The sequence below is a fragment of the Euwallacea similis genome, chromosome 13, assembly GCF_039881205.1.
Source record: "Euwallacea similis isolate ESF13 chromosome 13, ESF131.1, whole genome shotgun sequence".
NCBI classification, from domain to species: domain Eukaryota; kingdom Metazoa; phylum Arthropoda; class Insecta; order Coleoptera; family Curculionidae; genus Euwallacea; species Euwallacea similis.
In genome coordinates this window covers 2,394,799-2,408,719 of record NC_089621.1, presented here as the reverse complement: position 1 = coordinate 2,408,719, position 13,921 = coordinate 2,394,799, and the positions used below count along the sequence as shown (strand labels likewise).

Sequence of the window (13,921 nt, the reverse complement as noted above, 5' to 3'; positions counted from 1 at the left end):
CAGCCATTTTGAATCCATTCCAGATCAAACATCTACAAACCGATTAACTGCAAAATCGACTTAGAAAGGATCCATTCTCAAAGAAAACGATATTTGTATTGGTTTACTTTTGGGAAAGCAACATCGAGTTTAACGATATCTACAAAACAACTTTTGGTTTTAAGAAATATTTTTAATAAAGTAAGCGATCTTCACATAACATCGATCTATGTTGTCAATTTCTAGTTGTTCCTCCTAACCTCAATTCTTAATGTTATAAAATTTGTTTACAAAACTGTTCAAGAAATTCCCAAACTATGGATGATAACGAATCTGATTCAGGTAGTAATCGCGAAAGTGAAGAAGAAGATAATTCTGATTTTGATCATGATACCCCTTACTCATCAGACCAAAGCCCCACTAAACCACTAAATGTAAGCGTTAATGACAAACCTACAATCCCCAGTCTTATGGAGCACCTAAACTTTCTTATAGACATCCCCAGGAGCTACAAAACTACGCTCTTGGCTCAACAAGACTTTAAAAGTTTTAATGACTGATGGTCGCACTCTTATAGGTGTGTTTCTGTGTACTGATCGAGATGCCAATGTAATACTTGGGTCCTGTTCTGAATACTTACCAGCAGATACTCCTAGTTCAAATGAGGATCCTCGCATGCTGGGACTGGTAATGATTCCTGGGAAACATATTGTGACTGTGCACATTGATATGGGCAATTTTCCTAATGATGGGCACATTAATAATAGTACTGGGGAGGTTGTAAACTATGTTTAAAAGCTGTATTATACTTTTTTATTTATGTTTATTGATTCTTAAGGTAAGTCCTGAATAAAGCAGTTGAGTAAGTATGTTTTTCTCAATGTCAATAGACTGTCACAATTTTGTGATAAATACGCCTTGGTTCAAACACAGCAGATTTAGGCTTTATTTTAGATGGAATTCTGAAAGAACAAGAAGTGTTACTTGATAATATGTTATATTTTGTTAGACTCTATAACATAATCTACTTACTACTAGATTGAGGCATATTTTAGGTCAAGTCCCCATTTAACTTAGCAATAGAGTAAAATTCTAATATTGAGCTAAATTATGCCATGAAAATTGCCTAAGTTTTTAGTTTTTCATTTTCTAAAGGTTCATACCCATGTTTCTCAATCTGCTCCTTATAAATCAAATAGTTCCTCTTCCGATCAAAATGCTTTACCCATTGAGCAGAACAACTCTTTTCATACAACCGCCTAAATTCTTTACACTGAGCTTCTTCCCCTTTCCCATCAAGACACTCCCAATATTTGTCTCTAGCACCCCAGCACTGCGCCCTTTCTTCTTTAGTAGGAAAAGACATTATTAATAACAATAGCAAAGTTTGCAATAATACACATCCGCAGAATTTGATGGAATCAATGTGAGAAACACTTAAAATAACTCGAGATCTTGTATTTCCTGTGATCAACTAAAAATAAACATAATAAATTGTCTTTTAATCCAATGAAATAAAAATAATTTTGTCATTGGATAGGACAGAGGATATAAATACCTACTGATACTCCTTGTTTCTATGTAAATGTGCAAATTAGTTGCTGAGTTACATAGATTACTGCTGTGATTTTTATTTCTAAAATCACTTATGGACAATTTGAAAGTTTCTTCTAATCATTTAATATGCCCCTGAGGTAGACTCTTAATAAAATTTCTGGCAAAATTGGAAAATTGAATTTGAAAATATTCCAATGGGGTGTCATAACCTCAATCGTCCGCGGTTTGGTAGATCGATATTGTAATAAGGTGTTGAAGCTAATAATAATTTTACATTCCATTGCTATATTTCTAGGACTACGCAATTTTCCTTTTTTATCTTATCTATGTATTCGATACTCAGTATCGAATTTCCGGCATTTTAAGTAACATTATGGATTCTTGAACAGATTTCTATCATTTTAAGACAGAAAATGCACATATATAGATTGATAAAAGTCAAAATTAGAAAGCACAAGCGCATACGATTAATAGTTGACTTAGTACTTATATGGTTTATAGTATGGCGTAAGTATACTTTTATTCATTGTTTAAGTTTAAACTTTAATAGAAACAAAATGCTTCATATTCATTATTAATAATAATTTTGGAGGTTATTTATTTGTACCCTTGTATTTTCTACATTGTCTACATAGCTTTCCAAATTGACCAATGGTATGCTTTTTTAAAAACGATTTGTATCGATTATTCCATAACGGTTGATCCGTAACAGTTTCGTCGGGTTCTACCCTGATAATAGTCAGCCAATTCGATTGGTTGAAAATTCGTTGATATCGATCAGTTCGATCTTGATCATTGTTTTCGAAAGCCTTTATATTCTTGATATTGATGATATAGCTATGATGCCAAGTTTCTAATTTAAAAAGTGGAGTGAAGTTTTTAAACGTCAAATAATTCCCCTAACCTTAGATTTTATTTGAAAAATTTTCTGTATCTGGATTCAGATATTTTGCAGCTTAGTAGTTAATTAATGTAGAATTAAGTGTGTTATGGATCGAAATCCCAGTTTTAACCATAAAATGAAATCAAAGAAACTCGGATTTTACCTTCTCCTTTTTCTAGGTATAATAGTTTTGTGGAAACTCTCTGTTATTGAATCAGGTAAATACCACCCCATTATCATTTGCAACCATCTTTGCAATATCTCTTTCAACTCAGGTATCGATAAATTGCAAATATTCAAAGAAGCCCTAGATCTGCATAAAGACAAGCTACATTTAACAGAACAACAAGTCCTTTTACTTCAACAGTTAGAGGCTGACAAACACAAGCAGCTGCCGATTATCTACTGTATCACTCCCACTTATTGGAGGTATGTACAGAAAGCCGAATTGACTCGCATATCGCAAACCCTAAAGCTGGTTCCCAATATCCATTGGATCATCATTGAAGATGCTACTGAAAAAAGTGATTTGGTTCGGAATTTGATATCAGAATCCAAGGTTATTACCACCCACTTGGTAGCCCAGACTGCCCTCTTTGAGAAACTTAAAGATAAGGTGAGATGAAGTATAAATGGAAGTAAAAGAAATGTTGTATGGTGTTGATTTTAGAACCCAAAAGTGAGGAGACACAGAGGGGTGGAGCAAAGGAATACAGCATTAAAGTGGCTCAGAGATAATTTGGTTTTGGGGAAAGATAAGGGAGTGGTATATTTTATGGATGATGATAATACCTACAGTATAAAAGTGTTTGAGGAAGTAAGTTTAGATGGCAGGAAGATGAAGTCTGGGGGTGTTAATAATGGTTTTGCAGATTGCAAAAGTTAAGAGAGTAGGAGTATGGCCAGTAGGGCTTGTTGGGGGTTTAAATGCAGAAGTCCCTCTTGTAGATCAAAATACAGGTGAGTACTCATTAAATTTTTTTAAAGTCATTTGCTATTTTTCATTAAAGCCAGACTGAGGATTCATTAATATATTCATTCATTACATGACTGATATTTCAACCTCCTCTTGAGTGTTTTTTAATGATCACCACACAATTCGAAGATTTTGAGAGACAAATTTTTGATGATTTTTCACTATCCAAACAGTACGTGTATAATCATTTTCTGGTTGGAATATTCTTAATAACATGCAATTGGCGACCTTGTGCTACTCTTCAATCTAATGTGACCTTTAAAATAAAAAGCACATGTTGTGTTTCATATAATTGAATAATCGCAATCAAGGTGTTTTTCTCAGGGAAAATAACAGGTTATAAAAGTGGTTGGCTTCCCAACCGACCGTTCGCCATCGATATGGCAGGTTTTGCCATCAATTTGGATCTCATCTTGGCAAAGAAAGATGCCAATTTCTCCTATCAAATGGCCAAAGGTATGCAAGAAAGCGAGTTTCTATCGTATTTTACAACTAAGGACGAACTGGAACCACTGGCTGATTTATGTACCAAGGTATATGTATGGCACACTAGAACTGAGACACCAAAAATTTCGGGTACAATTCCTAATATTGAAGTTTAAAGTATACATCAGACAATTGATGGTGTGTGATTGCAAAGTACTTATTAGCCAATAATGCAATGAGAGGCCGGTTTGGTATGTTTACCTATTTCAATAAGTACAATAGATGACTATAGTGAACCCCAGACAATATTAAACGTGTTTGTCCTCTAGTTTACTAAACAGTATTAGTGTCTCAGTGCCTGCGCTTCAGAGGCGAAGTAGAAAGTCAATTTTAACACGATTCAATTTTCGGACAAACATTTTCGACAAAACTCTTTAGATCTGATATTGATCTTTTAGCTAAATCATAAATAAACATATCAGAGTCGATTTGTGTCTGGAAAAATCTTTCATATTACATTAGATTATGTAATGTTGATTGTTCCTTGGAGTTTACCGCAGATTCATTTAGCGGTAGGTAAATATTTAGTTCATAATGCTACAAAATTTGTATTTTAAGGGCCATTTTATGTAATTCAGGTTGTTGCACTAAATTATGAAGTTACGTAGGCCAGGGTACTCAAATTAGCTGGCTTGTAGGCTGTGCCCAATCTTGAATATTCTTACTCAATAAAAATTATAGATTTAGTGACTTTTTATACTGTGATATTACATCTGATTAGGGGCATATTTTCTCACATTATGGTCTACAGGGTGTCCCACACTCGATAGAACATTAGATGTTTTTCGAGAGCCGTTGGGGGGGGCGCTGTGAAGGATTGCTGTTTCAATGGTAAAGTGTATAGTATTGAATTCATCAAATTCTCCTCGTAATTCTAAGAATATTTACACAACAGTGCAGGACTAAATTTTTACCCCGGGTCTCTCAACGATTCTCGGAAAAACATGTAACGTTTCATCCTATAACTTTCCTTTTTGTGACATTTTAGGCAAGCCATACCTTTTATTATATCTACACTAACTACCTTTATTAGCTAAGAGCATCTATTGGATAAGATCTAATTTGCTGAGGCGTTTGTTGTTTATTAGTGTTTAAACAAGTTGTATTTTTAACAGGTTAAATAGTTTTAAAGGTGAAACTTTTATATTGAGTGTTGGTTTATGAAAAATACAATTTTTACAGATCACACTTTTGTATATTAATTATTCCCATCTTAGTCTACGGATTTTTCAATGAAACGAGCAGATACAAAACTTATCACAATTTATTACATTCTCAACATATTAAGAAGCTACATCTAACAACCTGTTCAAAGAAGTGGGTATCCACGTGGACCCATTTTGACTAAAAAATATAACATTCCTGTCTATGTAGCACTGAACCCCATTAGTGCCTATTCGATAGACTTGTTTTGCTTCATGGTATTTATTAGGAATGGGCACAAAAAGTATTCCACGCTCTTCGCATCGCTTTGTTACCAGATCTTTGAAACCTTGAGGAATTGCAGCTGCTGCACGTACGACTTCTGCGAAATTCTGTAAAAGAAATTCTCATGTTTTAACGTAAAAATTCCCAAATGTTTACACGAATCTTACCTCAATCTTCGGAGGAGGTGGAGGAAGTGTTGAAGTACCTTCGGAATTTGATAAGTAAGAAATAGACTCTTTGGCTCCAGGTTGTTGAATGATTCCCGCAGCTCTGCTCATCATTTCTAAAGCCTTGTGGAAGCTATCTGAAATCAGATTTTTTATTTTAAAAAATTTAACTACTGCAAAAAAATACCTTTGATTGTTGGTTGACTTAATAAATCATCAGAAAGCATCCTTTTCCAGCCGGAATACCACTCGGTCACCTGATTATAGTTTGGGTTATGGTTGAGCCACATGGCCAGAGTTTGCAACCATCGCGGAAAGAAACATTTTTCTAATATAAGCGTCATATTCGGCATAGAGAGCATGTCTTTCCAATCCATCACCCAATGCCAAGGATCTGAAATTAAGATTGGAATTTCAAAAGAAACATTTCCGAAATTAAAACTTACCAAGTAACTGTTGGTGGGGATTAATAACCATCGTTTGCATGCAATGCTGCAGCTTTGGAACAATGTGCTTAACAAGAAAAGCCAGGAAAGTACCCTGAGACAAAGCTCTCTGCCACGGTTCTAACATTAGTTTAGCTGACCTATCTGAAGGGTGCCAGCCGCTCAAAGCCGAACCCAATATATCTTGGATTATTGGGTAGATTCTTTCGTGTAGATGTTCATCTAAAATTGCAAAAAAAAAAATGCTATTAATTCACTTAATACTTACTTACCAAGTAATGGGATCCAAGGATGGATCCATAAGTGTATGGGAATGATGTCTGTAAGAGGATTCCAGCTTTTGACTTCTTCCAACATGCGTGGCATTATCATCTGGTCGAAGGTATTATTCAATATCCATAAAGGAAGTATTGGTTTCCAGGCTTCAATAAGACTGATCATCGGGTCACAGTCACGCGGACTCCAAGACCTAGATACAACAGGAGAAATGCATATGTTAATATAAGATATTTTTCCGTCCACAAGGCATCTATTAATATATTGACTTGAGATCAGACTGTTATAGATAACATTTATCTAGAAAAAATTGAACAAAATCCTAAATTTTTGTACACAAATCACGTAACTTACCTAATGCAAGTTCTCATAACAGGCACCCAAGTGTGCCATATGAGACTATCGTATGGCTGAATTCCAACTTTATTACCTTCTATTGTCCCAATTCGGTGTTTTGGCTCTTCCAAAATCGCTTTCCAATGGCTGTAGAAGTCTACGTAGTAGGTCGGCTGTTGCAGTGGGTTCCAACTGGCTAAAGCAGATGTCAAAAGGGGGCCCACTAGACCTGGGGCCAGTTCGCCTAGTTCATATCGCAAGTACTCTTCTGGGAAATCTTTCTGTTGGGGAGATAATTTATTGATTTATATTTTTGACGTGGTTCAAAAGGGAGTTTGAGTGACAGTGACTGAAAAACACTTTTTACCAAAAGTCCTCTGAAGATTTCGCCTATCTGGCCTAAGGAATAATCCTGAACTGGATCCATTAATTTGTCAACAATGGTTACTATGTATTTGAGATTATCAACCATTTTCTCTTCTTGCACAATGGTTTCTTTTACATTGATTTCTTCTTGTTTTAAAGCAATCATCCGGTCTTGGACTTGTCTGGTGTCATGATCGGTCCTTATAATATCCTTTAAAATAATAATTGTAATGAAAGTTACTTTAAAGATGCTCCTATAAACATAACATACTTGCTCACACATAGCCACCAAGAGGTCTAATTTGTGTTGAATTTCTGGCAGGATAAAATTTTTGCACTTTTTATGAATTACATCTTCAAAATGTTCAACACCAGGAGGGCCTTTTAGCCCACTTAGTGCATGATATCCACTTAAAACCCTTTGTTGAGGTCCTGTCATATCAATAACTTTAACTTTTGTCAGCTCACTAAAACAAGAATAATTTTTTATGGATTTTGATAAACCTTTTAATTGATGCTCTATGTAAAATTATACAAAATAAAACTACCTGGATAGGCCTAAATTTCTAAAACTTCCAGGTCTTTTCCCTTGCTCTATCACATCATCCACACTTCTATAATAGTAACGAGTTTTTTTAGCAGACACATCCGTTCTTTTCCATTTTGATGGTCCTTTTAATTCTTTTTGATCCTCATTTTTAACCTTAATTTCCTCCTTAAACCATAACATAAATTTCATCACTAGGTATATTACTTATAACTGAATACTTACTTTGGGCTTTGCTAGGGAGGCAGCCTTTTCAGGGCCATAAGCCCCAATAGCACCCCTTCCCTTCCTTAAATGTGCTTCAACTGGGGTGGAAATACCTTGCAAATCTTTGCCTAGACCTCTGCCTGGCTCATATCCCATTTGAAGAAGCAACTTGGCACCAATTCCTTTGGTGTGTTTTTCCCAGTTTCCCATTCCTTGGTTTATTAATGCAGGATCAACTTTGTTTTTGGTCCTAAATCCTGCAATTTCTCCTGTGGTTTCTGTTACTGTGGATTGTTGGGAGACGTTTTTATTTTTATTTCGTGACGCACCAAAGCCTGGAAAATGTTTTGTCTTGGACAATATTCAATGTACTGAAAAATGGGTTTCCAGGAAAACTAATAAAGAAGCTTTTCATTGAAACTGTTTTTGTTTCATAGATGTGTTGACAGCATTAGGGCATTTTTACCTAATCTTGGGGCCATTTCTTCATCAGAGTCGGAGCTGTCCCTGGACTTAAAAGATGTTCCAGGTTGATCTTCATCAGATGCCTCTTTCTCTGCCTTCAATTCTCCATCTGGCTTCACCTTCTTCCCTGCTTGTTGCACTCCTCCAGTAACAAACCCAATAGGAGCAGAATAGTTTTTTGGAGGTGCTTTGCCTGCTTTAAATGCCTTCTGCTTTTTTTCATCTTCCTCATCACTGTCATCAGCCCATATGCCTGTGAAATGATCATCAAAATGTTTTTTTGAGTAGAGTTATTTTCTTTAGATGGAATTTCAAGTTTTTCCTATGATATTCAGTGATCTATGAGTTTGCTTTAGTGATTGTGCTTAGTATAGCCCTGAATGTTAAAATGACTGGAATTAGAAGGGAATTTAAAGGGCTTACCATAGATTTGTTGGTGTTTGCTTAAACCGTGTTTGGGTCTGTTGATGTTGAACTCATTTTCTAGGTCGAAATCTGTGATTTCAAATTTTTCCATTTCGTCCTCCATGTCTGTTTTAAGTTTTTGTCCGTCACTAACGTTTAAATGTGAAATTGGAGCTTAACTTATTTAAAAGAGGGAATAGAAAAAGCATAGACAATTTTCTGATTTTTGAGGAACTTCGTCGCCAGGGCTGCCAAATTGCTTGGAGAAAAAATCGTAAAACAAGTGGCGAAAAATCTTGAGATTTCAGTAAATCTACAATAAAATGATTAACTGAGTTGATGCTCCTCAATAATGATTATTTTAATTTAATTAAAACCGCCGCAAAGCATTTTAATTTCCACTTGGGCTCAGTTGTTTATACATCCACCTTAATCTCTATCTCTTGCCGTTACGCTGAAAATTTTGACAGATAAACAATAGATCAAATGTCAAAAATGAGACTTAAACTCCCGACCGGCTTCAAAACTGGAGAGTACAACTGGTCCTTAGAAAATTGTAGTTCTAGTTAGGCCCTATGTTGAGTTATAGGGAATATCTGGGGCTTTAGGGCCTTAAGGTATTTTTTGTCGTAAAATTGTGAGTAATTGTATGCGACCATGAAAACAGTCCAGAACCTATATGTCGCTCCTTTTAGTTTTTATTGAAGAGGGCGGTGTTAGTTAAGACTTCACGAACTCCGTAACAATTTGCGCGCATCTTATCACTCGACTTCGATCTCATTCTGTCGCTGTTTACCGATTTGGTCTCGGCATGTTACCGAGAGAAAAAGAGTTAATCTGTCACAAGCTAATAAGTCATTATCGATTAGATTTCGAGGCAGGACATTGGGGTATATAGCATTCTTTTACTCTAAAATTCGTTCCGAAGAAACCGAAAAAACCGGAATTATTTTAACTTTTGTTAATGAAGTTGTATTTCATTACATTAACTCAAGAAATGCATGAGAATCTTCACGGAATTCCGAAATTCGGATTGAAATCGGGAGATCTGGCAGCGCTGTAAGGCGCCATTTTTATTTTTGTTTTCTGGGTATTATCAATCAATCTTAATGTTAAAGAATATTCTAAAACTCAGTTATGTTTCATCTCTTTTTACTGTAATTGATATATATACATAAAAAAAGAGACAGCCTAATCTTGAATCATTCAGAGCATTGGGAGTGATTAGAACAGGTTCGTTTTTGTCATTGTACCCGATTCCTAATTTGAGGTTAGAGCCCAAAGCAGTCATTATTCTATTTTCAATTTCGTTCCGAGATTCTAGTTCTTAAAATTGTTGATAATAACGAAACGAAATAATGTTGCCAAGAAGTTCTTCCACAGTGAAGAAGTTGTTCGTTATATATTTCTCAAAAAGCAGAAATGGCAAATCTGGTGAGCGTCAAAAAAATCCATTTTGTAAACGTCCAAATACAATAAATTTGTGATCACTTTCTTGCAGAAATTACTTTTCGTCACCTTTGCCATTTAAGCAAGTTTCCCCATCAAAACATATTTCATCACCTCAAAACGGCCCTACCTAAAGTCCATCATAGATGCCGATTTAGTTCAAAAGACACGAAATCCTCAACCCCGGCCTTAACTCCCAAATCTGCAGTTGATGAACCATCAAAAGAAATTGTAGATAAACCCACGCCTATCTTAAAAGTCATAGCCCCCAATATAAAAGATCAGGATGTCCAAGCTTTGGCCTCAAGTGTTGCTGCAAATTTGTCTGACAAGAATGTGAAAGAGCAGAGCTTAGATGACATAAAACCTTCTGAGAAGACTAATATTACTACAAAACTGAAAGAGAAACTAATTGGTACTGTGGTAGCAGATAAAAAGGATGACTTGAAGGAACAGGCAAAAGCTCAGCCTAAAAAGAGGAAAAAAGTAGACTTAACAGCACAATCATTGGAGAGGAATTTTATTACTCCTGTTCGAGCCATGGCAGACTTTTTGCTGAAGCCCTCAGATCTGGAGTCCCTACCTAAAACAAAAAGAAGGTCTCCTTATGAAGCTGAGCCACCTATTACTGTGTATTGGAGAAGGGATGTTGAGGCTAAGGCATTGGAAGTTTGGGGCTCAAAAGAAAATTTACTGAAGGAGTTAATTAAGAGGGATATTGAGAAGAAGAAATATCAGCAGAGTAAGACATTACATACCACCAAAAAACAAAATCATCTTAATGGTAAAAATTTTAGACATTTTTACTGTAAAAAGAAGACTAAGAGATTATAGAAGAGAATTAGGGAAATCTGCAGATATAATTGAAGATGAATCAGGCCTAATGGGGAGGTCTGGAAGGGTTGTATTGACAGCTGTTGCAATGTAGGTGTAGCTCCATTATAAATTAGGGGTTTCTGATAAGGGGATGGCCTTTTAGCAATGGTACCAATTGTCTATTTAAACTTTTTGCTTGGCTGTACACAGGATCTCATAGCATGTTTTCTGAATGTATACATTCCTTAGCAGACACTATAAATCAGTTAATTTTGGCTTATGGAATTCATAAATCAATTCAGGTAACCATTCTCATTGACAGAGCACTTAAATAACTTGTTAAGATACAAATTGAATATAGATTGCAGACTCCTATCATCCCTATGGATACTCCAATATGAAGTATGTGGCTTCTCTGATTTCAGGAGTGGGTATATTTTGTGTCGGAACTGGTCTCTCTTTTTATCATGGGATTTCAGGGTTATTACATCCCCAACCAATGGAGGATTTCTTTTGGGTACAAACCCCTCAAATAAAATCCAAAAATTCTTTAAAGAGATGTTTTTAGGCATATTTTATACTAGGTGGATCTCTGGTGTCTGAGGGGGCCACTTGGTTGGTGGCTTTCAATTCTATAAGAAAGGGTGCTAGGGAAGTTAATATGTCAGTCAAGGACTATAGTAAGTGCTTTTTGAAGTTAAAAAAATGTATATGAAAATATGAAATTTGCAGTATTTCGTGGGCAAGACCCTAGTGTTAATGTAGTGCTCTTAGAAGACTTTGCAGCAGTTGTAGGAGTAATTGTAGCAGCAGGTTGTATGGGAATTTCTTCAGCTACAAACAGTCCAGTTCCTGACGCCTTGGGTTCTCTTTTAGTAGGGTGCATTTTAGGGTCTGTGGCTTCATTTATAATTTATACTAATGTCGCCGCACTGGTAGGCAGGTAAGTAAATTAGTTTTTGCGAAATCCACAATATCTTTTAAATACGATATTTTAACATAAAGATCTATCCCAGAGGAAAATCTGGAAAAGATCAATGCAGAGTTGGAAAAAGATGTGATGATTCGGGCCATACATGATGTAAAAGGTATTGATATGGGGAATTATTTGGTGAGATATAAGGCAGAGCTTGATTTTGATGGTAGAGAACTGGCTAGGTCATACCTAGATAAGCAGGATTTAAATGAGTTATTAGAGGTTTGTATTGTCTTTTGTAATTTAATTTTAGGTCATATTGTGTTGATATGATTTAGGAAGCAAGGAAACTTGAGAATATTGACCAGTTAGAGGAATTTATGTTGAAACATGGGGAAAATATTGTTGATTTAATGGGAGGGGAAATTGATAGAATTGAAATGAAATTAAGGGTAAGTTAAGGAGTTTGCAAGTTTTTGAAGTTAAAAATGAATGGTATTTCAGAAAAAACATCCTGAAATTCGACACTGTGATTTGGAAATACTGTAATTATATTAACAGTTTAATATATTAACTAAGTTGTAGGTATAGTCACATTTAACCACCAATTTAAGGGTTAAATTCAGTATTTCGCTTTTATTTATTTTCTTGTTAAGATTTTGAAGACAGCAGATTGTTTTTATTTAAGCAGTGCATATAGTTTACCTTAATGAAGTTATTTTTTTATACATAAAGCTTATTAAATTTACATAGATGTTTTATTTGCAAAAAACATAACTTAATCCTAATTTGTAAGGTACTTTTTGCCATACAATTGAGCCTTTTTCTCAAACACAGCACTCTTAATTGGAGTATTCTCTTCATAAAAAGGATTCATGGAATGCTTAATATAAGCCTCATAAATTTCATTGAAAAAGTTCTTAATACCATCGTCATTTTTGTTATCATGCACTATTACGAATCTAATCAGGCTGGCGGTAACAAAGGCAGAAACAAACCACTGATTAAACTTATCTACAGACTTCAAGTACATGTTTTGTGTTTTCCATTTGTGTTCATCTATGAGGTCCAAGGCTGAGTGGGCAATAAATTGGTTTAAATGTCGATGGTCTTCTTTCTGAAATCGGGCCTGATAATTAGCATTTGAAACTAAATCTAAATACTGGCAAGTTTATCCAGACGATGTGTTGCATGAAAATCAAGAGTTAGTAAATTGTCTGGCTTAATTTTACTGTTTTTCTGGAAATTATCTTTTTAACAAATTTGCTTAAACTTGATTTGTGGAAGTAAAATAAGTATGGATAGTTGGTCATTAGAAATTGGTACCTTGGGGTCCTTGGCGTTGGTGAACTCTATTTCAAATAGGGGCTTGTCTTTGTGTCCTATTATAACAAAGTAGTATGTGCCAATCATACTGAATTCTAAAACTTATAAATTTGCTTTTGTTTCCTTTCTATCTCAGTTATTATGAATTTTTTCTACATAACTTGAAAAATATTGTATTTTATTATAAGCTATTTAAAATCATGAAATCAACAAACAGTAATCACCTGATTGTCACTGTCAATCGTCTTATGTATTTTTTTTACTGCGATATAATCGAATATCTTTATCTCTTTTTAATATGACTTAAGCAAAAAGGATAAACTATTTTCCTTGATATTTTTAATACTGATATATTTAGCAACATTGCACTAATCAGCTGACGTTGAAGCAGCATTTAAATTTTAAAGGTAGCTTGTGTCGTGTTTAAGCATTTAATTTATTTAACACATTAAAACAGAACTTCTAAACGTGCTTTAATGGTCGATAAATGCGATTTACAGTTTCTGTACCAAAAGTGTCATAAACCATATTTCATTAACTCGTTAATTGAAGAGATACAAACATGTGAAGAGGACCTACAAAAAGCGCAAGAATCATTCACTGGGTTATTCTTTAATACCACTGCTTCTATCAACTCATTGGCTTTACAATTAAGGAAGCTCAAGAAGTCTATAAATACACCAGATCCCAGTGAGGTTGAATGGTTGGTCCCTTTCAAGGAAAACTCCGAAATACAACAGCTTCAAACCAAATTTTCTGAAAGTCTTCACAAAAGCAAACATTCAATAAAGAGATCTCTTTTAAAATGCAGTAATCTGGTTGCTCAACATACTTTAATGAATATGCCATACTGTGAGTTGAAATACTATAACAAGCAACTTAGAGATCTT

General features: G+C 34.9%; 6 protein-coding genes across 7 annotated transcripts; 3 read left to right on the top strand and 3 right to left on the bottom strand.

Moving 5' to 3' along the window:
* The first annotated feature begins 221 nt into the window (after positions 1-221).
* On the top strand, positions 222-1,016 carry Sbat (LSMD1 domain-containing protein Sbat). Its single transcript, XM_066396831.1, has 2 exons — positions 222-413; positions 475-1,016. Exons 1-2 carry the CDS (start codon positions 297-299, stop codon positions 772-774), a joined length of 417 nt encoding a protein of 138 aa, XP_066252928.1. The 5' UTR covers positions 222-296; the 3' UTR covers positions 775-1,016.
* On the bottom strand, positions 783-1,687 carry LOC136413327 (cytochrome c oxidase assembly factor 6 homolog). 2 transcript variants are annotated; one of them, XM_066396832.1, is made up of 3 exons: positions 1,538-1,687; positions 1,143-1,453; positions 783-941 (listed from the first exon to the last, which is right to left on the bottom strand). In XM_066396832.1, the coding sequence occupies exons 2-3, from the start codon at positions 1,343-1,345 to the stop codon at positions 863-865; spliced, it is 282 nt and encodes a 93-aa protein (XP_066252929.1). In that variant the 5' UTR covers positions 1,346-1,453; positions 1,538-1,687; the 3' UTR covers positions 783-862. The 2 variants fall into 2 exon arrangements, with proteins under 2 accessions (XP_066252929.1, XP_066252930.1); XM_066396833.1 differs by having other exon boundaries at positions 1,542-1,683.
* Positions 1,688-2,411: 724 nt separating this feature from the next.
* On the top strand, positions 2,412-5,067 carry GlcAT-I (Glucuronyltransferase I). The gene is made up of 5 exons (XM_066396812.1): positions 2,412-2,637; positions 2,695-3,035; positions 3,090-3,236; positions 3,292-3,379; positions 3,720-5,067. Exons 1-5 carry the CDS (start codon positions 2,526-2,528, stop codon positions 3,995-3,997), a joined length of 966 nt encoding a protein of 321 aa, XP_066252909.1. The 5' UTR covers positions 2,412-2,525; the 3' UTR covers positions 3,998-5,067.
* Positions 5,068-5,127: 60 nt separating this feature from the next.
* sip1 (septin interacting protein 1) lies at positions 5,128-8,915 on the bottom strand. The gene is made up of 12 exons (XM_066396798.1): positions 8,543-8,915; positions 8,121-8,372; positions 7,673-7,989; positions 7,449-7,615; positions 7,172-7,367; positions 6,902-7,111; positions 6,553-6,815; positions 6,195-6,391; positions 5,923-6,144; positions 5,664-5,870; positions 5,477-5,613; positions 5,128-5,416 (listed from the first exon to the last, which is right to left on the bottom strand). The coding sequence occupies exons 1-12, from the start codon at positions 8,646-8,648 to the stop codon at positions 5,165-5,167; spliced, it is 2,526 nt and encodes an 841-aa protein (XP_066252895.1). The 5' UTR covers positions 8,649-8,915; the 3' UTR covers positions 5,128-5,164.
* An 886-nt stretch (positions 8,916-9,801) lies between these two features.
* Positions 9,802-12,453, top strand: ZnT49B (Zinc transporter 49B). Its single transcript, XM_066396802.1, has 10 exons — positions 9,802-9,958; positions 10,026-10,715; positions 10,771-10,897; positions 10,953-11,091; positions 11,151-11,306; positions 11,358-11,469; positions 11,522-11,732; positions 11,795-11,987; positions 12,044-12,157; positions 12,210-12,453. Exons 1-10 carry the CDS (start codon positions 9,883-9,885, stop codon positions 12,252-12,254), a joined length of 1,863 nt encoding a protein of 620 aa, XP_066252899.1. The 5' UTR covers positions 9,802-9,882; the 3' UTR covers positions 12,255-12,453.
* Positions 12,442-13,234, bottom strand: Trs20 (TRAPP subunit 20). The gene is made up of 2 exons (XM_066396830.1): positions 13,032-13,234; positions 12,442-12,822 (listed from the first exon to the last, which is right to left on the bottom strand). The coding sequence occupies exons 1-2, from the start codon at positions 13,116-13,118 to the stop codon at positions 12,490-12,492; spliced, it is 420 nt and encodes a 139-aa protein (XP_066252927.1). The 5' UTR covers positions 13,119-13,234; the 3' UTR covers positions 12,442-12,489.
* Positions 13,235-13,921: the final 687 nt, after the last annotated feature.

Bases quoted from the DNA above. Each gene is read 5' to 3' on its own strand.
- Sbat (XM_066396831.1), top strand. From the start codon at position 297: ATGGATGATAACGAATCTGATTCAGGTAGTAATCGCGAAAGTGAAGAA. The intron at 414-474 runs GTAAGCGTTAAT...ACTTTCTTATAG, and splicing joins GCCCCACTAAACCACTAAAT to ACATCCCCAGGAGCTACAAA.
- LOC136413327 (XM_066396832.1), bottom strand. From the start codon at position 1,345: ATGTCTTTTCCTACTAAAGAAGAAAGGGCGCAGTGCTGGGGTGCTAGA. The intron at 942-1,142 runs GTATGAACCTTT...TTGTTCTTTCAG, and splicing joins GAGCAGATTGAGAAACATGG to AATTCCATCTAAAATAAAGC.
- GlcAT-I (XM_066396812.1), top strand. From the start codon at position 2,526: ATGGATCGAAATCCCAGTTTTAACCATAAAATGAAATCAAAGAAACTC. The intron at 2,638-2,694 runs GTAAATACCACC...CTTTCAACTCAG, and splicing joins ACTCTCTGTTATTGAATCAG to GTATCGATAAATTGCAAATA. The intron at 3,036-3,089 runs GTGAGATGAAGT...TGTTGATTTTAG, and splicing joins TTGAGAAACTTAAAGATAAG to AACCCAAAAGTGAGGAGACA.
- sip1 (XM_066396798.1), bottom strand. From the start codon at position 8,648: ATGGAGGACGAAATGGAAAAATTTGAAATCACAGATTTCGACCTAGAA. The intron at 7,368-7,448 runs GTAGTTTTATTT...TTCTTGTTTTAG, and splicing joins AGAAATTTAGGCCTATCCAG to TGAGCTGACAAAAGTTAAAG. The intron at 5,871-5,922 runs GTAAGTTTTAAT...TCTTAATTTCAG, and splicing joins TCCCCACCAACAGTTACTTG to ATCCTTGGCATTGGGTGATG.
- ZnT49B (XM_066396802.1), top strand. From the start codon at position 9,883: ATGTTGCCAAGAAGTTCTTCCACAGTGAAGAAGTTGTTCGTTATATAT. The intron at 11,470-11,521 runs GTAAGTGCTTTT...TGAAATTTGCAG, and splicing joins TATGTCAGTCAAGGACTATA to TATTTCGTGGGCAAGACCCT. The intron at 11,733-11,794 runs GTAAGTAAATTA...TTTAACATAAAG, and splicing joins GTCGCCGCACTGGTAGGCAG to ATCTATCCCAGAGGAAAATC.
- Trs20 (XM_066396830.1), bottom strand. From the start codon at position 13,118: ATGATTGGCACATACTACTTTGTTATAATAGGACACAAAGACAAGCCC. The intron at 12,823-13,031 runs GTACCAATTTCT...GCCCGATTTCAG, and splicing joins CCAACGCCAAGGACCCCAAG to AAAGAAGACCATCGACATTT.